Here is a 22,746-nt window from a genome sequence, read left to right on the forward strand (position 1 = left end):
TTAAATCAGCCTCTGTTTTGTGCCTCAATTTCCAGCTCACTTTTAACAAAGCCAAAAAAAAAAGTTTCATGTAATTCATTTCACGCAATGATGGGCTGGGTCTCAGCCAAAGACTGAGATGCAAGAATCTGGCAAAAAGGCAATATAGAGATTCTGTTACCCAGAGACCAGGATGGCACTGTGCAGGAGACAGTACTGTCCTTTTTGTTGGAAGACAGCTGAGAGAGAGAGAGGTTAAATGGTATTTTTTCATCAACTTCTCTCCTAAATTGCCTTCACTTCAAATCAAGGGTAAGCTAAATTTGTCAATTACTTAAATGATTAATTATAACAGCTAAGTATGGGTGGTGTCAGTTATGGAGCATAATTTTGCATGCCTTCCATTTCCTGTCTTTTTTTTCATTTTTAAAGAAATAATACTCCAAAAATATTTTGAATAAAAAGCTCTCCATGTACCTTGATGACTTGGAGGAATGCCAGTGTTTAGTTTATGCCATGCTTAATCTAGGTGATTAAAAAACTGCAAGTTTAAATCTTTGCTTTCTCATCTAAATTCACTACACTCTACAATTCTGTAAAGTAACAGACATGCTAAAAGTTTTTACGCTAACCTATTGTTACATAACTTTTTGTTATTGTTACATTGCATGGTAGTAATTATTGGCTTTCACTTTATGATATGGTGATTTAAATCAGAACCTACTAAATTTTTTTAGATTCATTGAGCTCATAGAAGTAGAAAAGTAGTTAATGTTTGATATTTTAAGATTGTTTATTAAATAGATAAGAATAGCTATTTTATGTACTGGATAGATAAAGCAATTGTTTGTTTATGTTGTATTTAATATGTCTATTTCTAATTTGATAAATAACTAAAAATTGCCTTTTTAAAAAAATTGAGGTATGTCATGTATATTGCTTCCTCAACAAAAATGTGAAATCAACATAACATTTTTTTAAAGAACAGACCATTTAGATATTCTTTATGAGTCAGTTACTTTAAAAATGGTTGCCATTTTGAAAAAAATATCTTTTGAGTACAATATGCAGATTTTTGTAATGATTTGGGGAGAGCAGGGTGGAGGAAAGATTTTAACAAAACCTGTGCCCCACTAACACCACCAGGCATACTGCTTTAATTGGCATGATTACATTTTAATTGGCATAAAAAAATTTAAAGACAACAATTTTAACTTCTAACAATAGTAAAATAGAGGGATATGGTTTTTAATATTACTTTCATCTAAGGTGAACAGTGTGGAATGGAAATACATTAGAATGAAATGTCAGTGGTGCGTACAGTTTAATCTGTGAAATTTTGTCCCCTGTGCTGCATATTACTCTGTCTCAATTGCATATTAAACAACCCTATCAAGGCAGGCATTGGCATCTGCTGTGCTGACACAAATTGTGAATTAAATGAAATTGATGTCCTCTGTCGTATATTTATGAAGACGGACCATTCTCTGAAGTATTCTGTTTATGAAGAATTTATGATTGCAAACTGTTCCAGAACAAAAAAGTGGCAATAAATTCTTTTTTGTGACCCTACCCTCCAAGGGCATTGATTTCACCTCCTGCTGCTACTTTTGTTATAGCATAAAAACAATGGCTAAATCTGGATTCCACCGAGGGTCTTCAAATTATCAATATTTGCACCATGAAAATACAAGGGTGTTGCCAAGAACGGCTATTTTTCTCTCATGATCTCCTAAAGATACTGTTTACAGAACACTACACAGCAGATGAATGTTTGTTGACTTAATTTTATTTGTGTTTTAAAACTTGCTTTTTTGCAGATTTAATTCATCATTATAGATTAACTCCTATTGATTCTCCAAAGACAGTGCTTTCCAATAAAAAAGAAAAAAAAAGCAACAAAATATCCTCCCTGACTATATTATCATGCCATAGTGGTTAACCTAAGACTTCTAGTGTAGTGAATTGGTACTTACTTTTGCACATATATTAGAAAATCTAGCATCCCCAAATGCTAAGCAGAAAGAATTGTGGGACTGAATAATTTCCAACTCAGGTAAAATCAACAATAGCACCAAGAAGGCTACCCCTTCTTAATAGCCCTTGATCAAATGTTTAGAAGAATTGTACTTCAAAAAAACAAAATAAGTAATTTAATCCTCCCTGTACAATCTACTTTTGGTCTCTTTAATATATTGATTAAACTCAGACTTAAACTCAGCTTCTAAAGATTTTATGTAGAGAATTCTTTACTGTAAACTGTCACAAGAATTCAAATGCATTTTTATCAGTGGATACTGTGAACTTCTGGGTCAAATTTCCTTTCTGTTAAAGGAAAGTGTAAATGAACAAGGTCCTCTTAAGCCTCTAGTGGTAGTCAGAACCTCACACATAGCTCAAGAATCCTAAGAGGAACAATAGGCTAATCTGAACCGAATGTCAGTAGTAAGGTGATGAGAGCAGCTGGATACCTTTCCAGGTGGCTCTTGTTACCAGCCAAACTGATGTTTTTGGTACATAAACTAATCTATGTTTTTTTTATTGTGTGTGTGTATGTGTGTGTGTGTGATGTTTTTGTTTTTGTTTTAATCTAATGCATTAGAAAACCCTAGGAGAGAAGATCCAGGACACAATGGCAGGGCACAGTGGGTCAGGCCCACGTGACCTTCTCTCTCCTGAAAGCGGAAGCCTGGTAAGGCAGCTGGAGGTCAGGATCAAAGAACTGAAAGGGTGGCTAAGAGATACAGAGCTTTTCATCTTCAATTCCTGTCTGAGACAAGAAAAGGAAGGAACAATGAATGCTGAGAAACAACTGCAATACTTTAAGGTAATAAAAAAACAATCAAAGTTGATAAAAAGCTTTCTTTATGGTAGGGATGAAATATTTATCAAGTACATAAAATATTATACCCATGTATCTGTGTATCACTGTGCACTTAAATGTTTCCTTGAATTTATAGGCACCCTCCACATTTCTTATATGCCAGTGTCTGTGTGTGTATAAAGACGAACATTAAGCATATCAAATACACATAGTGTATGGGAAATCTCTGCTGCTTGTGTGTGAAATTCCTCTTGAGGGAGGGCTTTGATAAATTAAAAGCAGGTCAGCAAACACTGAAGATTACTGAGAACTTTGAAAAACAGATCTAAATGTTCTATAAATAATGTGCCTAAAAATACTTCCATAAATTGATATGATAAAAGCACATAATTTAATTGAAGACCATTAGTGCTAACAAAAAGAAACATAATTGTTACATATGAAAGAATCAACTATTCATGGAGAGAAGAAATAAAGTAAAAGAGGTTCTTACATTACAGGTCTATTCCATTCTAGGAAAATACCAACCCTAGATAACTATGTATATATTCACTACATGTCCATGAAGAAGAATTTCCCCTTGTTTGTTCCCATAGTTTATAAATACCTGTTCAAAGAAGTTAACAATTGAAATGTTTTCTCTTGTTGCCCTCACCATTGTGTACTGTGTAGGGTAAGGAAAAATGTCAGGCTTTTCTGCCCTCCCGCCATCAGGCATAGATGATGGATCCGTTAGGTCCTGAATGCATGCCTGATGGCAGGCACCTGGAATAGGGTGTGGGCATAGGTAGATGGGATACACCTGGGTTAAGACCGTGATTTTTAAGGGCGGCGTCACAGGGACGCCAGGAGAAGCCGAGAGAGAAGCAAAGAAGCAGAAGCAGAGATCACTGGAAAGCCCAGACAGAGTGAGGATTTGCTAAGGGCTGGGAGGACTGCCAGCTTCCCGTCCCCCCAGTAACCTTGCCTGCTGTGTACCGGGTAAATCCCAATAAAAGACCTGCAAAAACCACAGAGGACTCTGACTCCTCCTTTACCTGGCCTGCACTGTGGTCTTCCTGACCCTACAACTGCTTGAACTCTCTTGTAAATGCAGTGATTATCTGGGCTGTGGTTTTCTCAGCCTGGGGCAGTAAAATATGAATTCAGTGGCAAGAAATTGCCATGAAAGGTCTTAAAGAGGAGAAAGGAGAAACTAAGATGGAAAAAACTTCTTGGAACCAAGCAACTGTTTCTAATCGAAGCATTCCAGGACCAGGTGTGATTCATTCCATCCCCTCTGAACTGCCATCTTCCAACAATCTATCAGAGGATTTAGTCTCTTGTGGTTCACCTCCTTCTGCCAGACAGGCAAGCTCACCTTGCTTACCTCCATAGTCCAGGAAGAGGCACCCTTAAAACTAAGACCACAGTATTTTTCAATAAACTATCACTATTACAACCTGTAAAGGCAGGAAGGACCAATGAGCAGGTTTTCTGACCCCATGCAGACCAGGTAAAGGAGGAGTCAGAGTCCTCAGTGGTTTTTCAGGTCTTTTTATTGGGATTTACCTGGTACACTCAGGTAAGGGTGCTGGGGGGCCGGGAGGCTGGCAGGCCTTCTAGCCCCCAGCAAGTCTTCATTCTATCTGGGCTCTCCGGCCTTGTCTCAGCTTCTGCTTCTCTTGCTTCTCTCTCGGCTTCTCTTTTGGCTTCTGCTGGCATCCCTGTGATGCCGCCCTTAAAAGCACAGTCTTAGCCCAGGTGAATCCCATCTACCTATGCCCACACCCTATTCCAGGTGCCCGCCATCAGGCATGCATTCAGGACTGCAAGGATCCATCATCTATCCTGATGGCGGGAGGGCAGAAAAGCCTGACATTTTTCCTTACCCTACACAACCTTACAAATTGTTTCGATTAAAGAATCTGCTTTTCTGCATTGAACTGAAAGATCAAACTGCAAGTTACATGAAAGTGTCTTGCTAAGGAAAATGTTTGCCATCTAAAATCTAACATCTAGATGATTTGTACATTGTTCTATTCTCACTCTAACCCTCATTGCAGGGAGATGGAGTCTTCAGTTATTTCTCTCTGTGTTATTTGAAATTAACTCAAACCTTACAAAGCATTCTGATCATTGGTAGGTAGATGTTGTGATTTTTTTTTTCTGTATTGTATTAATATTACAGCTTTAGAAATGTGGTAAACAGCCCAAGTCCAGTTGTGTGACCTTGCTCATATGTCTTCTGTGATCCCTTTGTGCCTCAGTCCTTCATCCATAAAATGAGATACTATTAGTATTTATCTCACAGGGTTATAAATTCATATAAATAAATTATTATTTCTAATTTTTATGGTGGCACATTCATAAAAAATAGAAATCTCTTAACATTATAAACCCAAAGATGTTACATAATAATTGGAAATAATAGAAAGTTTGCTATTGCAATTATTTGTATATCCACTTAGCTACATATATCTTACATGTAGATTTTTTTAATTGCACTTTTTTTATTGAGAAAACATTGATTTACAACAATGTGTATGATCTGTAGGTATGGGTTCCCACCTCTTCAGATGTTTGTCACCACACTATCATCAACTAACAACATACCCATAATTTTCTGCCATAGTCCATTGGACCCACTCATTTCTATTTTCTTCTTTCCATTCTGGTAGCCTTAATTTTGCAGTCATAATTCTAGGGTTTGGCTCAATTTTGTCCTTTTGCTGTTTATTTCTATCCCCCATATAAGTGAAAACATCTGATATTTGTCATTTTCCTTCTAATTTACTTTGCTTAGCCTAATCTCCTCCAGTTTCATCCATGATGTCACAAATGGCAATATTGCATCTTTTTTTTTAGCTTAGTATTCTATTGTGTATATACACTACATTTCCTTAATCTCATATGTCACTGGGTACTTCACTAGTTTTCTTACCTGGCTATTGTAACTAGAGTGGGAAATAAGAGTGCACGTGTCCCTTCAAATTTATGCTTTTGCATTATTTGGGTAGATGCATAGGAGTGGAATGCCTGGAACATATTGTAAATCTATTTTTAATATTTTGAGAAACACCCATGCTGCTTTCCATATAGGTTGTACCAGTTTGCATTTCTACTAACAGTGTACAAGGGCTCCCTTTTCTTCACACTCTCTCCAATACTTGCTTCTGGACTTTTTGATATGGGTGGTTCTGATAGGTAAGATAGTATCTCATTGTGGTTTTGATTTGCAGCTCTGTGATGATAAATGATAATGAGCAGTTTTAACATACATGTTGACCATTGGCATATTTTCTTTGGAAAAGTGTCTATTCAGGTCTTCTGCCCATTTTTGATTGGATTGTATGTTTTTGTTGTTGAATTGTGTGAGTTCTTTATAGATCTTTGGTATTAGCCCCTTGTCAAATGTATGATGTGCAAATATTTCCTCCCATTTATTAGGGTGCTATTTTGTTTTAATGACCATTTCTTTCACTGTGCAGAAGGTTTTGCATTTGATATAATTCCATTTATTTATATTCCCTTTTGTTTCTCTTGCTATTGTAGATAAATCCACAAAGATATCATTGAAGTCAATGTCCAAATGTTTTGCCTGTTTTCTTCAATGTATTTCATGGTTTCAGTACTTACAACCATGTATTTAATCTACTTTGAGTTATCTTTTGTGTAAAATGTAAAATGGTGACTTACTTTCATCCTTTTGTATGTGACTCTCTAGTTCTTCCAATATCATTTGTTGAAGAGACTTTCCTTTCTCCATTGTTATTCCTGGCTCCTTTGTCATAGATTAACTGTCCATTAAACTGTGGGTTTATTTCTGGGGTATTCAATTCTATTCCTTTGATCTGTTTGTCTATTTTGTCCCGCTACCATACTGTTTTGATTGCTACAGATTTGTAGTATAGTTTGCAGTCTGGCAGTATTATAGAAGCACTCTTTTTTGACAGGATTTCTTTGGTTATCTGGGGTATTTTGTCATTTCATATAATTTTAGAAATGTTTGTTTAATTTCTTTAAAGAATGCCATTGAAGCATTGATAAAGACTGCATTGAATTATATATTGCTTGGGTAAGATAGCCAAGTGAACAATGTTATTTCTTACAATCCATGAGCAGGGCATATCGTTCCCTTTTGTTGTGTCTTCCATATTTCTTTTAATAGTCTTATGGGCCAACTAGTCATTCTGTGCCTCTTTTTTAAGATTTATTTATTTATGCATACAAGAGCTGGGGTACAGGCTAGAGGTGCAGGGAGTGAGTGGACTCACCAGAGACAGAGTGGGGAACAGAACAGGCAGATTGACTGAAATACACTGCTGAGGGGAGCAGTGGGCGAGACAGGAGAGGTCTGCTGCACCATGTGGGTTGCTCCCTGGCCAGCTGGGGATCGAACTGGTATTGCAGAGGCTTCAGATTGCTTCATAGTGCAGTGCTTAACCCCTTGTGACACTGGGGAGGCCCCATTCTGATTGATTGAAGCTTCTTGATTGATGAGTTTAGTCCATTTACAATAAAGGTGAATTAATATGTGAAGGATTGCTACTGCCATTTTGCCTTTAGTTTTCTGAACTAGTTTCTATTTCCTTATTCAATTCTTTGCATACTTTCTTCTATTTGATTTAGATAGGAGAGTTCCTTTCAATATTTCTTATAGTGGGGGAGGTTCTAGTTTTGACAAACTCTTTGAGTTTTTGTTTGTCTGGGAAGGGCTGTATTTCTCCATTACATCTGAAGGACTCTTGGAGGATATAATCTTGGCTGGCAGTTTTTATCTTTGAATATTTTGAGTATGTCATTCCAGTTTCTCCTTTCCTGCAGAGTTTCTGCTAGAAGGTATGAATACCTTTATGAGTTAACTGCTTCCCGCCCCCATCTTCTGTCAATATTCTTTTTTTGTACCCTGTACTCTTGAACCAAGATACTTATAAGTGTCTGGGTGTAGGTCATTGCATTTAGATGTTCTTCTAACCTATGATGCTTTAGCTTTGTATGGTAGCATCAACTTCATTACTTGCTCTGTGAATCTTAGAACTTTTATTTCACAAGTACCAAAGAGCATTGTATGCTTTTTGCTATTATTTATTTTCTTTAAACACACACACACACACACACACATCCCCTAGAGCAGTTTTGTTTTCAATGTCACTATTAAACTAACTGCTTTCACATCCCCATGTAAATGTATTTAGCTGTTTTTAAAATAATATAGAACTTTCTACTTCAAACCAAAGGTATATCCTTGATGATAACATACACCTTCCTTTAAATTCCCTACTTCTATTACATCCCCTGCTCTCTTCACCTCAGGTAATCACGTTCCTACATATTCTCTATTCCCTTGCTTTCTGTGATAGAAAGGAATATTTTAAGATTTAATTCTTTTTAAAATTATTAAAAGATAATCATCCTGTATTGTTATCTTTTAGGACTTCATTTTGCATTTAATATAATGCCAAGATTTATTCAACTATGGTTGTAGTTCACATATTTGGCAAGTGTATAATATTCCATTATGAGTATATGCATATATCTCATTTAATGTAAATAGCAACCTATTCACAATAACTATTCTATCTGGCCTCAGATTGGCATTAGCATCTTGATTTTGCAGATATGGAAATAGGCCAAGGAGGTTAAATTTTGTGTGTCTAAGCTCACATATAGTGAGTGGTAAAATTAGGGTTTAAATCTAGGGCTCTCTGACTTTAATACCCATTCCTGGACAATTAATATTTATCAACATTTACTAAGTGACTCAAACAGAAACCAGGACTTTATGCCATTCTTTATGATAGATTACTTGGTTACAATCTTAGGCAATTTGGCCAGAATAGCAAAAAACTTTAGCTATTGATGATCTGGGAGGTGAAAATATTTGTATTTTGTTTTAGTTTGTTGTACTGTAACTGTATAAATATCTTTATCCCATGTCACTTTTTAAAATTGAAACCTTGATAGTTTTTAATAACCTTGATAATTTTTCTTCACAACCTAAAATTAGTTCCTTGACCTTGAGGAGTTTTAATAAGGAAGTTAAGGAGATCTAGCATGATAGCATTTTTTGTTGTTTTTTAAGAAAACTTTATACATGTTTGTTGAAATATAGAATTTTAAATATTTCTGGGCTGTTTACTTTTTAAACACTTATATTATCAATCAAGTTCTTATATATTACCACTTTCATTGGAAGAATGGAACCAAATGCTTATAACAGTGTGATCTGATGTTTATGTGTCAGAATCATAATTGATAACAAACATATGTGGAATAAAAACTTTTATATTCATCACAAATCCAAAAACCAGATACCCTCTGCTTTTTTTGTACTAAATGAGGCCAGATAAAATAGTTATTAAGGAATCTCTTACGTATGAGATACCCTGCCGTGTTCCAATCTTTTCGTAGGTTTTCAAATGTCTTGTGCCACCATTGGTCACACAGACTAGCTTTCTCCACAAGGTTTAGCTTTATGATTCTCCATTCTCTAAAATTGCAGGATTTTAACAGAACAAATTCCTTTATATGACACCCAGAGTAATGCCAGAGTAGTCACAGTTCACTATGCAGAGAAGAGGGAGGGAGGTACTACACATAAAAAGGAAAACCCTTTGCACTGGAGACATAGCTGTGTTTCCTTCTCAGAGTGTGATCTGGGATGACAGAAGGGGTTGGAATCTTAAATTTTCAGAAAAAGAGTAAAAGCAATTGTGGAATATATATATATTTTAAGGCAGTAAGTATGATCAATGTGGAATTAAACACAAGGCAATATTCTACCTTCACAAGACAGACTGAGCCCAGCACAAAGATGGGGAAAGATGTGAAAGTGTGACCCTAGGAGCCCAAAAGGCAAAAAATCAAAATTATTAATAAATGAACACACTGTGACAACAAAATGCAGGAAAGCGCATCAGAGATTTAATGAAGCCAGCTGGCAAAGGGCCCCTTAGAGCTCTGTGTGTGTGTGTATGTGCAACTTTAATGCCACTGGCTGAATAGCCCTGTTTTTTAAATGATGACCCTTCAGAAAGAAAAGAAAATAATTACTTAATCATATGTTCCTCTTATCCCATAACCAAATTCATTATTCTAAAGTCTCAAATTAAGAAGAAATTATTCATTACCAGCTAAAGGACCCCGCAGCACTAAACTGGGCCTGGGACCAGCCTAGGGAGGACACGTTTAGACCTGCCAAGACACTCTGTCATCAAGAAGCTGAATGAGTGGAATAGATTTGGTTAATCTTGTCAATGATTAATGCCCCAAATGTGCTTTGCAATTGAAATTTGACCAACCACTTTTATGCATGCTATTTTACTTAAACATCACCTCTAATTACTGAGCTGAAAATTGTGATCACCATCTTATGTGTGTTTTTATTTTTTTTAATGAAGAACTTGAAATGTGCAAGATTTTTTGAATCTACACAGCAATCTGCAGCAGAAAAAGAGCTAGAATCTTTAAGTTCAAATTCTAGTATTCTACCATTCTGTCATTCACTGACTTCAAAATAAACATCAAAACCTTATTTTACTTTAAATCAGGGGTTGGCTAGCATTTCTGTAAAAGGCTAGATAATACAATCCTTATTACAATTAACCAACTCTGCTGTCATAATATATAAGCAGTTACAATATGTAAATGAATTAACATTTTATTGAACATGAATTCTGAAGCCACAATAAGGATTGTTTCTATCCTTTGTTGATTTCTCAACATTATTTAGATATTATTTTCTTTGTCAGTAAGTTAAAATTAAGAATAAACTGGAGAACAGAATTGCAGTGTTGTCTCGATACTCTTCATAAGAGTAACAGTAGAGCAGTGAATCTGGTCCACTATAGTGGAGAGGCTTAAGCATGTGGATTTAAGAAGTTTAGAATTAAAATGAACATGAAAACAAAGAAATTTTATGACAAAAATAATGTTTGCACATTTTTAAAAGTTATTCCACAGTTTACTGCACAGTTAAAGTTAAAAAAATCTAAAAACAATTTGAGAGTTACATATTCACTATGCGAATTTATTTACCATAAGATTAACTTCTTATTTTTTCCTTTCATTATTGTTATTATTTTTTTTTAATGGGATTCTTTTTTTTTTAAGATTTATTTATTTATACGAGAACCGGGATTCAGGCCAGATGTGTGGGAGGTTGAGAGGATTCCCCAGAGACAGAGAGGGGAACAGAACAGGCAGAATGACCAAAATATACTGCTGAGGAGAGCAGCGGACAAGACAGGAGAGGTCTGCCACGCCAGGTGGGTTGCTCCACAGCCTGCGGGGATCGAACTGACACTGCAGAGGCTGTGGACAGCTTCACAGCACTGTGCTCAACTGCCTGCGCCACCAGGGAGACACTCTTTCATTATTTTTTTAATATTTATTTATTTATGCATACAAGACCTGGGGTACAGGTCAGAGATGCAGGGGGTTGAGGATCCACCAGAGACAGAGTGGGGAACAGTACAGGTAGATTGGCTGAAATACACTGTTGAGGGGAGCAGAGGGCAAGACAGGAGAGGTCTGTGTTGCCATGTGGTTTTCTCCCTGGCCAGGGATCGAACTCATGCTGTAGAGGCTGAGGATTGCTTCATAGTGTGGTGCTTAACCCCTTGCACCACCAGGGAAGCCCCCCTTTCATTATTTTTAATTAACATTTTTAACTGAGGTAATATTGGGGAACCCCCATCAGGTATTGCCACCATAGTGACCCACCACCAACTCACCCATATTCTACTTCCATAGACCATTGTGCTTCCTTCCCTCTTGGTTCTTTGCATTTTAAAAAGTTTAGGGCTAAAATGAAAATAAGCACTAAAAAAATAGAAAATCACCTTAAATCACACCACCCTGAGATGAATTTCAGATTTATCTGAAAACTGGGGATAATAATAGCACCTGCCTCATAGAGTATGAATGCTAACATTCATACATATGAGTGTTAAATGACAATATATATAGGAAACCTGCTTAAAATAAAACCTGCCTAGTAAGAACTAAATACATTTTAGCTGTCGGCATTGTAAGTACTGTAGCATAAGCCTGTCCTTTTAAAAAGCATTTTATTAATATAGCAGGGTAAACGGATAAAATAGAAAAGTAGTATTGATAAAGAAAATTCCATGAGATTTCAGTTACTTCAGGTGAATTTTATGATCTATAGGAACTGAACTATTAGTTGAATCACTGAACCTACCACCATTTAAGTAGAATCACAAGAGAATTGTTTTCTTCTTAAGACTAGGGGAAATGGCCATCCTTCCAAAAGCAATATACAGATTCAATGCTATTCCAATCAAAATTTCAATGTCATTCTTCAAAGAAATAGAACAATTATTGATGAAATTCATATGGAATCACAAAAAACCCCGAATAACCAAAGCTCTCCTGAAAAAAAAAGAAGGGAATGGAGGCATCAGACTCCCAGACTTCAAACTATACTACAAAGCCATAATCATCAAAACTGCATGGTATTGGAACAAGAACAGACATACAGACCAATGGAATCGAATAGAAAATCCAGAAATAAACCCACAGATTTATGGTCAACTAATCTTTGACAAAGGAGCAAAGACTATGCATTGGAGCAAAGAAAGTTTGTTCAATAAATGGTGCTGGGAAAACTGGGTCGCTACATGCAAAAGAATGAAGCTTGACCACCACCTCACACCATACACAAAAATCAACTCAAAATGGATTAAAGAACTAGACATAAGACCTGAAACCATAAAATATATAGAAGGAAATATAGGCGAAACACTACGTGATTTGCACATCAAAGACATCTTTACAGACACATCACCCAAAGCAGTGATAGTGAAGGCAAAGATAAACAGCTGGGACTATATCAAATTAAAGAGCTTTTGCACAGCAAAAGAGACAATAACAAAAACAAAGAGAAACCCCACCAACTGGGAGAACATTTTTGCACCCAACACTAATGATAAAGGACTGATCACAAAAATCTGCAAAGAGCTGATGAGACTCAACAACAACAAAGAAAATAATCCAGTCAAAAAATGGGCAGAAGAGCTTAAAAGAAACTTCTCTGAAGAGGAAATGCAAATGGCCAACAGGCATATGAAAAAATGTTCAACATCACTTGTCATCAGGGAAATGCAAATCAAAACTACCATGAGATACCATCTTACACCAGTGAGAATGGCACATATTAAAAAAACTAGCAACAACAAATGTTGGCGAGGGTGTGGAGAAAAAGGAACTCTTCTGCACTGTTGGTGGGAGTGCAAACTGGTCCAACCACTGTGGAAAGCTGTGTGGAGATTTCTGGACCTACTAAACATAGAGCTTCCATATGACCCAGCAATTCCACTCCTAGGTATTTACCCAAAGGACACAGAAACATCAATTCCAAAGAACACCTGCACCCCTATGTTTATAGCAGCACTGTTTACAATAGCTAAGCTTTGGAAACAACCCAAATGCCCAAAAATAGATGACTGGATCAAGAAGATGTGGTACATATATACCATGGAATATTACTCAGCATTCAAAAAAGATAAACACATGCAATTTGCTGCAACATGGATGGCGCTGGAAGGGATCATGCTCAGCGAAATAAGCCAAAAAGAAAAAGAAAAATACCGGATGGTCTCACTCATAGCAGGAATCTAGAAAACTTAAATAAGGGACCAGGAAAATGAATAACTATAAGAAAGTGAAAATCAAAATCAACAAAAAACTATGAACCAGAGACACTTTTAGGGGGGCGGGGGCGGGAGGGGAGGGATTGGGGTCAGAATGGGGGGCTGCAATTGTATGGGGAATATAACAATAAAATTTATAAAAAAAAAAAAAGACTAGGGGAAAAAAATTCAGTATATCTTCTAATTTTTCCTTTAACCTATGGAAAGGACAGCTGTTTTGGGGTACAAAAAAGCAAGGCCTAGATTATTAGGGTGGATTTCCACATTAGGCCAATTTTCAGTCTTTGAGCAAGGTGGCAAAACAGTTAGGTGGAGTCCATTTTCTTTCCTACTTTCTATGTTCCTCACCTTCTTTTATATCTTCATTTTATTTTCCCCAAATTATTGCTTCATGTATATACACATACAAATACACCCCAAATTAAGCCTTCATTTGAAAAGAAAATCAAAACTTTTTAGTATGCATATTGATTTGTCAATCATCTCCTGTAATTTTACTACCATATTATTCTTTATAATTGACTAATTGACCAATCTTTTAATGAATAACCTCTTTGTGTTGTGTTAGTTGGCAACATTTTCTTCTAGATTTTTAGCTGTGTAATCTCAGTAAATAATTCCTTTTTTCTTTGTCTGATATTCCTTTTCATCTGTTAGGTAACTTGAAATCCTTTGAAATGTATCTGAAGCCATAATATTTCCTTATCTATACATCTATTATCAATATTTTAGCATATTATTTTAAGTGAATTTCTTATAAATTGCAATTTAATCAAATTTGAATGTCTGTATTTTTAATAAGAGCACTAAGTCCATTTGTATTTATTTTCTTGATTAAGATTATGGAACTTTTATCTCATTCCTTTATTCATTCAGACACTTGGCAAGGTATTAAAATACATGAAGCATACATTGGTCTTGTTCACTTTTTTTTGTTTTCACTACAGTGAATTGGAAGGGTTATTAAATTTTTCCCCTTTATTTCCAATATTAAGATTTAATTGGGCTCTTCTGATGCCACTTTTAAAAAGAGAAATTGACTTGCTTTTTTCTTTATCTGCTAACTTATTTCTCCATTTTTTGTTGGTAGAATTTTGAACTAATAACTAATATTGCTACTTTTTACTAATACTATTACATTCTTTCTAATAGTTTTATTAATTTCTTTTGCCATTTACATTATATTTTATAAGAATACTAAAGGTAATTCAGAGTTCTTTATATTTCATTGCTCTACATCACATTTTTTAAATACCTTTTTTTAGATAGTTACATATTTTAATAAAATATGCAGGGAAAAATGGAGCAATGAATGATAAAGAGTAAATAGGCAAAAGGCCCTACTCTAGTAAGCTGACCAAGAAGACTTTTCTTGTAGGGAGATCCTAAGTCTACCCCTGAGAAATGAACTGGAAGAGCTCAGGATGGCCGGCATCAATGCTGCTTGAGTTTTCTTGGTTTCTTCTTTTTTTATATATTAATTTATTTTTTATTTTTTATATCATTGTTCATTTTTAAACAATATTTGCTTCCCCCCACCCCCTCAGGTATAGTCCCCATAGAGTTTCCTTCACCAGTGCACCTGTGCACCAACTCCCTCCCTCCCTCTGATCCCTCTTCCTCCTCTTTCCCTGCAGTATGTCTCTGATTTATAATTGTCCGTTTTTGCTTTGTTGTGTTTTGTGCTGTTACTATTTTTTTACAGTGATGTCTTATTTGGTCCCCCTATATTCCTGCTATTAGTGAAACCATCTGATATTTTTCTTCTTCCTTCTGGTTTATTTCACTGAGCATAATTCCTTCTAGCTCCATCCACATTGCTGAGAATGGCATGAGTTTGTCTTTTTTGATTGCTGAATAATATTCCATTGTGTATATATGCCACATCTTCTTGATCCAGTCATCTGTTTTTGGGCCTTTGGGTTGTTTCCAGGTTTTACCTATTGTGAATAGTGCTGCAATAAACATAGGGGTAAAGGTGTTCTTTTGAATCAATGTTTTTGTGTCCTTTTGGTAGATCCCTAGGAGTGGAATTGCAGGGTCGTATGGTAGCTCCATTTTTAGTAGATTGAGGAACCTCCAGACAGCTTTCCATAGTGGTTGTGTTATAGAGCAACCCCGATATTAAACGGGTTCCTGGCTGTGGGTCCTCACCCGCGCGCTTTAAAGGGACTTATGAATACTCTACTACAGACACACACAAAAGGGTTAATAAAAGGTTTATTTACAAGAGAAAAAGAAATAAGGAAAATGTACAGCTCAGGGAGAAAATAGGGAAATAAAGTCTTTAATGCGTCCTACCCCATCCGACGACCTGGAAACCCAAAGTCACTCCCAGAGCTGGCCGGAGAGCCAAAAATGGGGGCCCCCAAAGCCCACATGTCTGCCTTTTGTATCCTCCTGGCTGCTTAACCCCACCCTCAGGTCCCAGCCACCTTCCCTTTGGTGGTGATGGGATTTGGAGTTCCCAGTGTCTTTGGCTTTGACCTGGGGTGGGGGTGGAGTCCACAAAGCCTATATGGAATTTGCTTTGGGACATCCTTTTCCCCCTAACAGTTGGACCAGTTTGCAGTCCCACCAGCAATGTAGGAGAGTTCCTTTTTTTTACCACATCCTCGCCAACATTTGTTGTTGGTTGTTTTTTTGATATGTGTCATTCTTATTGGTGTAAGGTGGTATCTCAATGTGGTTTTAATTTACATTTCCCTGATTATAAGTGATGTTGAACATTTTTTCATATGCCTGTTGGCCATTTGCATTTCCTCTTTGGAGAAATGTCTTTTAAGTTCTTCTGCCATTTCTTGACTATATTGTTTATTTTGTTTTTGTTGAGTCATGTGAGTTCTTTGTATATATTTGTGATCAGTTGACTGGAGTGCAAAGATTTTTTCCCAATCAGTGGGATGTCTCTCTGTTTTGGTTAATGTCTCTTTTGCTGTGCAGCAGCTTTCAGTTTGATGTAATCCCAAGTGTTTATCTTTTCCTTGACTCTTTGCTTTGGGTGATGAGTCTTTAAAGATGTTATTGAGATAAATACCTTTATGTTTTATTGAAAAGCAAATTGTCCTTAGTATTGGTTTTCAAATTATCTTCTAATATTTTTAGTGGAAAATTGTATTCCTAGTATATTTTTCAACCCCTTGCATGTCTGAAAATGTATTTTACTTGACCTCACATATAAATAATAACGACTGAATATAAAATTTTGTTGTGGGGAGTAAAATGATTTGCCAATAAAACTGCTAATTATTCTTTTAGCATTTATGCTCATAAAGGAGAAGTCTGGTTTTTGTTCCCATACAGTAAACTTGTTCTTCACTTTTTGTTTGGTAAATTCATTTTTGAATTTGGTAGAATTTTGTTTCTTGTGCTGAGAATTTGGTAAGTCCTAATTGATTCTGAAAACTTAAATCATGCTTTGGGTCAGGAAAGGTTTTATTTACTGTTTGATTATTACAACTTTTCCATGTGTTTAGTTCCCTCCTTTTGCAAGTTCTTGATCTGTCCATATTTAATTCCCTGGGTATGTTGTTCAATTTAAAAAGTATTCTTATTTTCACTCCTTTATCATGGACTTCTTATGGAATTCTCAAGGTTAATTTATGTTTCTGTAGTACTTAATTTTGTAGTATTGATTGAAATTTTTAATGTTATTTTTGCAATCTTTGTATAATCTTTACTGATATTAATTTATCCTATCTTTAAAAGTTCTTACCTCACTGCCATGGGTACAATATCCTTGTATATATTTTCCGGAAATGAATTAAAATTTCCAAGGTTTTTTTTTTTTCTTGTATTAATTCTATCTAAAATGTAGTCTATTAGCCTATTTCTTTGAATCCTCAAAGCAAGCCCTTTTTTGAACTACAAAATCTGTTAGTGTGTATGTTGGCTTTTCTATGTTTATTCTTAAGAAAGAACTTTTTGCTATCTAGGATTAAGTGTTGAGATAGGTTCTTTTAGAGAATATATAACTGCCTCCCTGTGCAAATATTTCAAGTACAGACAGAAGAGGAAATGAAGTTTTAGTTTTCCTTTGGTTTTATTAAAACTCAGGGATGAGAAAGCATAAACTATATATATGGAATAGCAGATTGTCTACTGATACTGAAGCACCTATAGAGCTAATGTAAGATGAGGTTGAAAGCAAGTTAAAGAGCCTGCCCATTACTCATTCATGGGGGCTGGCCTCATCCCAGTGCAGGAGAGTGGTCTTGCAGAGCCAGGTGTCTATCAGCTCAGAGGGAGAAAGTTCCATTAAGAGGTAGCTGTTCTGTAACTTAGATGATAAATTCTGAGAACTTGAAATAGTACAGTTACAGTGGGAGAGAAGAGATTTCAGAGACCTCAGAGTTAGAAATGACAGAATCAGGTAACAATTTTGCTGGTAGGGATGAAGAAGAAGGAGGTGCCTTCTCAGTCCTCTCTCCCGCCAAGAGTCTGCCTCTCCCAGGAATGCTGTTGTCTCGTATAAACCCTTAGTCTCCTTTAAGCACAGAAGAGAATCTTCAAGGAGAGACATTGAAAGGAATAGAATGTGTATAAATATGGAGGAGATCTATATTTATCCAGAGCCAGTTCAAAATTAATTTAGGAACATGCATGAAGATATTGTTAATTCATTCAACTCCTTTTTCTTAAGCAAACACCTATGGCAAGCAATGTGCTGGGCAAGGTGTACTGTGGTGGGTGACCCATGGTTCTCTCCCAAGGGGACCATGTCTAAAGGGGAATATAGACAAGTCAACAGGCCAATGAGCTAGTGTTGCATGTGCTTTGATAGGAGTGTATATAGTGTATTAGGGAAGTAAATGGGGTGGTCTGGGGAGAGGTAGATTCTTTTGGGGAAAGGCAAGTAAATTCCTAGAATGTGGGAATCTAAATTGAGATCTGAGATAAAGTGGGGGGAAGATAGATAAAATAGTATGCGCCTGTATGGAAGCCTGGAGATAGTGACTGAAGAAATTCCCATGTCTTTTGAGTCTACTTAAATGTTATTCAAGTGTGTGTAAATATAGCCCTGTGTATCCTGTCAGAAAAGTTGTATGTAAACTTTTTTTAAATTAAGGTATTTTTTCTTTTAGAGTAGTTTTAGGTTCACAACAAAATTGAAGAGAAGATACCAGATTTTCTACATACTCCATATTCCCACATGTGCACAGCCTCCCCCATTATTATCTCCCCCACATCATTTGTTGCAATTGATGAACCTGCATTGACACATCACAATCAACCTGTGTCCATTGTTTATAATATAATCTTGTTGTATGTTCTATGGGTTTGGACAAATATATAATAGCATCTATCAGTCATTATGGCCTCATACGAAGTATTTTCACTGCCCTGAAAATCCTCTGTGTTCTGTCTATTCATTCTTTACCCTTCTACTTCCTGCCCAATCTCTGGTAGCCACTGACCTTTTTAACTGTCTCCACATATTTTTCCTTTTCCATAATGTTTTATGGTTGGAGTCATATAGTATTAAACATTTTTAGATTAGCTTCTTTCACTTAATTTTATGTATTTAAGATTCCTACTTATCTTTTCATGGCTTGTTAGCTCATTCCTTTGTAGCATGACTAATATTCATTGTCTGATTGCACCACAGTTTATTAGTCCATCACCTACTAAAGGACATCTTGGTTGCTTCCAGGTTTTAGCAATTACCAATAAAACTGCTATAAACATCCATGTGTCGGTTCTTACATGTAACTACCATGAGTAAATACCAAGGGCCGTGATTTTTGATTTGTGTGGTAAGACTATGTCTAGTTTAGTAAGAAAACAGTGTCTTCCAAAGTAGTGGTGCCATTTTGCATTCCTACCAGCAATTGGGGGGGGGGTCCTGTTCTCCAAAGTCTTGTTAGCATGTAGTGTTGACAGTGTTCTGAATTTTGGCCATTCTAGAAGATATGTTGTAGCATCTTATTCTTCTTTTAAGAGTATAAACTTTTAAAAAATCGAACATATCTTGAAGTTTGGATTTACATTTACTTCATGTTATCATAGGTAATGCCTTAGCATCACTATATATTCAAGAAGCACTTAGTAGTTTATAGAATTTCATCATGAAATTCTGCTAGCTCAACTTATTTCTCCCAAAGAAGAGTAAACATGGCTCTGATAAATGACTCGCCAGTGTCATACAACCAGAGCTACATGGAAGTCTACATCTCCTGAATTCTAATCCAGACCATTGTCTAATAATGCAGTAATAAGACCAATGATTTCATCTGGGTCATCATTGATGTCTTTGCAATTTTCATACCTCAATTTTTCTTCTGTAAGCTGCAGGTAATAAGTCTATCTCATTTGATGAACAGAAATAAAAATGATCATCACAAGGGACAATGTGATTAATAGGAAATGTAGAAATGTTTGTAATACTATGAAGCTGTATTTTAAACAGTTGTTAAACATACATAAAACAACAAACCAAGGATCTTTGGGCAATGGTACTCAGATATTTACCATCTTGAGCTGCATCAGCTTCTCATTTCTAGGAACTTTACTCACAGGAGTTGAACTTAGTATACAGTTTGTTATCATTCTTCAACTTATATTGCATCTCCATGCAAGGAGCTTCAAGAGCTGTACAAACGTTAACTCATTAATGCACTGAAAACCTGTTAAGATGGGGCAGAGCCAGAAATCATTGTTCTCATCTGGAAAAAAATAGCCTATGTCATCTTCCTTAGTTTCATTGATGCTCAAAACTGTTGATTAAATCCTTACTTACACCCTATACATTTAGAATGTCACATTTTCTTCCCTAAGGATATTTTTCATTATTTTGAATTTAATGTCATGAAGAGAAGTATAAAAACAGATGAACAGATTTGGTGTTAGGAGCTCCTTTGAGAAGCACAGGATAGACTAGCTTCCTCCTTCCTCTCATACTCTCCTTTTCTCAAAGTGTAGTTCTTTATTACTATTACTCTTTAGTAATGACAGGAGAAATTGCTTCTAGGAATTGAATGGTCTGGTTAACCTAGACCATCAGCACAGGAGCCAATGTGAGTCCATTCACTCATACCGTCCTAACTCTCAATAAAATAGTAGTGCAACAGACTTCAACACTTTATGAAAGCAACAATGGGAGTTAAATTTTCAATCTTATGTGCTTTTCTTGAGCATGTGGTTCTCAGTATAAAGATATTTGTAGTTAGACTTTGAAGATGTTAGAACATGGCCAAAACATAAGCAAAATCTGAGACTGAGCAAGGTTGACTCATGCAATTTTGAGGAACACACTTTTCCAATTAAAACATTTGTCCATAGTTCAGGCCAGTGAAAGGGAAAATAAGTAAAAAATGATAAAGACGTGATTAAATTAATATAGTTACCCCTGTATCTTAAATGTTCAGCTAAAACAACTTCATACTCAAATCACTTATGTTCTGTCTTGCTCCCAAAATGGTAGATGGGTTGAATTGCCCCCTCCCCCTCCAAGGATATCCTCTCTTCTGTCGGAGAACAGGAAGAAGAGAGATGTAGTGACTTTTCTCAGAAGAGGACATATTCCTCTCAAAGTAAAATTATCTGTGTTCAAGAAAATGCTCTCAAAAAAAAATTCTCCTGAACCTCCACTTTGTTTTAACAGTGGAAGTATTTAAATAATATTCTATTACATTTTCTTTTCAAAAGATTCCAGAATATTGCTTTGAGCTAAATAATCATTATAGCAATTTACCAGTTGGCTAATATTTAGTCAGCAGCTCTCTACTACCTAATATAATAGTTGAAGAGTGTTTTGTTGTTATATAGTAGTTAAACTTCTGAACAACCCTGAGAGTGATGCCCTGGTGAAAAGGCATCAAGTTGCCCTGGGCTTTCACCACAAATGCAAAGGCAAGAACTAAAAAGCAAATTCCCAGTAGTTCAAACTCATAGGGAAGTGTTCTCTTTATTTTAGATGCTATGAAAATAAAATCAGGAATATGAAGTTTTTAAATTTGCCTATACTTCAGCCTCTTCCAGACCAGGAACTAGGAAATGAATAAACAAAAGGGTTTGTTTTTTTTTAATGTTGACTTTTTGTCTTTAGTGTCATTTTCCTAATTTTTATTAATATTATTCCCCATAACCCAACTCTTTTCTTGCATTCTTGTTGTGTCCCTAGAGTCTTTGAATTCATTTATTTACTATCTGTGGGATTCTGGAATAAGAGGGATACTTCCATAAAATACCAATTCCCTAATTCCTACACTTGAAATAACACTGAGTTTGTGATAAGTTCCAGGGATGGCTTCATAGGAAATAAAGAAGTTAGCCAGAGTTAAGTCTGGAAAAATAGGGTTTGATAGAGATGAGGAGTGGAGCATAGCCAGTTGTATATGAATGAGAAAGCTAGAAAAATACCATGTACCAGTGTTGAGCACATCTTAAAACTAATTAGTCTAACAATTTGTCCTCTCTTGTGTGTTCCACAGTACCCCTGGAAATTCATTAGTTCTCCTGCTTTCGGTAGTAACACTTTTATTACAGGTGTGGTCTTTTTGAGGATCCTTCTTTCATAGATTTTAACCTAATAGTTGTATTGCATTATATCTTCATATGAAATTCTTCCCTTCCTGTCCTCTGTATTGTCTTGTATCTTCCTTTGACCTGATCGGTGAATACACAAGGTCCATTAAAAGCACAGATGAGTTCAGGTAGCTGGGATCTACAGATAATCTGGAGGAGAAAATCACCTTCATCCATTTTTCAGAACTGCTTTGAAATGATTCCCGGAATCAATGAGATAAAAAGCACAGTGGGTGTTGAAAATAGATTTCAAAATATAAAAATGTTAAAATAAATGGCAATTAATGACTATCTGTTTATGAAAAGAGTGATTGTGGGACTTTAAGAAAAGGTATTTTGTAGTATAATGGCCAAGTTGCATTTACATCAAGCACCCTTTCCCCCTTATTGCGAAAGTTGCCTCTCTGTAATTACAGACTAGTTTAGCATCTTAACAATAATGGACACGTTTTTAAAAGATTACTGCCAAAAGTGCATTCTTTATTCCAGGGAGACTCTGTAATAGATACCAGCATTTTAGTAATGATAGAAGCAATCTGTAAGCTATTACAGTTTTCTTTAGAGTAACTTAATCTTCATATTGTTTTGTATGTGTGGAATTTTAATAACATTTTTAATTTAGAAAAGGAAGTATATAACATACTACTAATTACATGTGAAGTAAGCACAAGACCACTGAGCTTTATTCTTAAAAACAAACATATTTAAAAATACTTAACCTAGTGCAGGGGATATCACAAAGAAATTAAAGAATACCAT

General features: G+C 35.8%; 1 protein-coding gene across 1 annotated transcript in view; it reads left to right on the top strand.

Moving 5' to 3' along the window:
• AKAP6 (A-kinase anchoring protein 6) overlaps positions 1 to 22,746 on the top strand; it is a gene marked incomplete at its 3' end in the record, with an annotated part of 338,178 nt that overhangs the window by 264,199 nt on the left and 51,233 nt on the right. Inside the window, exon 10 of the mRNA XM_084241293.1 lies at positions 2,582 to 2,806. Within this exon, the coding sequence (XP_084097419.1) occupies positions 2,582 to 2,806 (225 nt within the window). The remainder of the gene's footprint in view (positions 1 to 2,581; positions 2,807 to 22,746) is intronic.

This window comes from Talpa europaea (genome assembly GCF_964194135.1).
Source record: "Talpa europaea genome assembly, chromosome: 8".
NCBI lineage: Eukaryota > Metazoa > Chordata > Mammalia > Eulipotyphla > Talpidae > Talpa > Talpa europaea.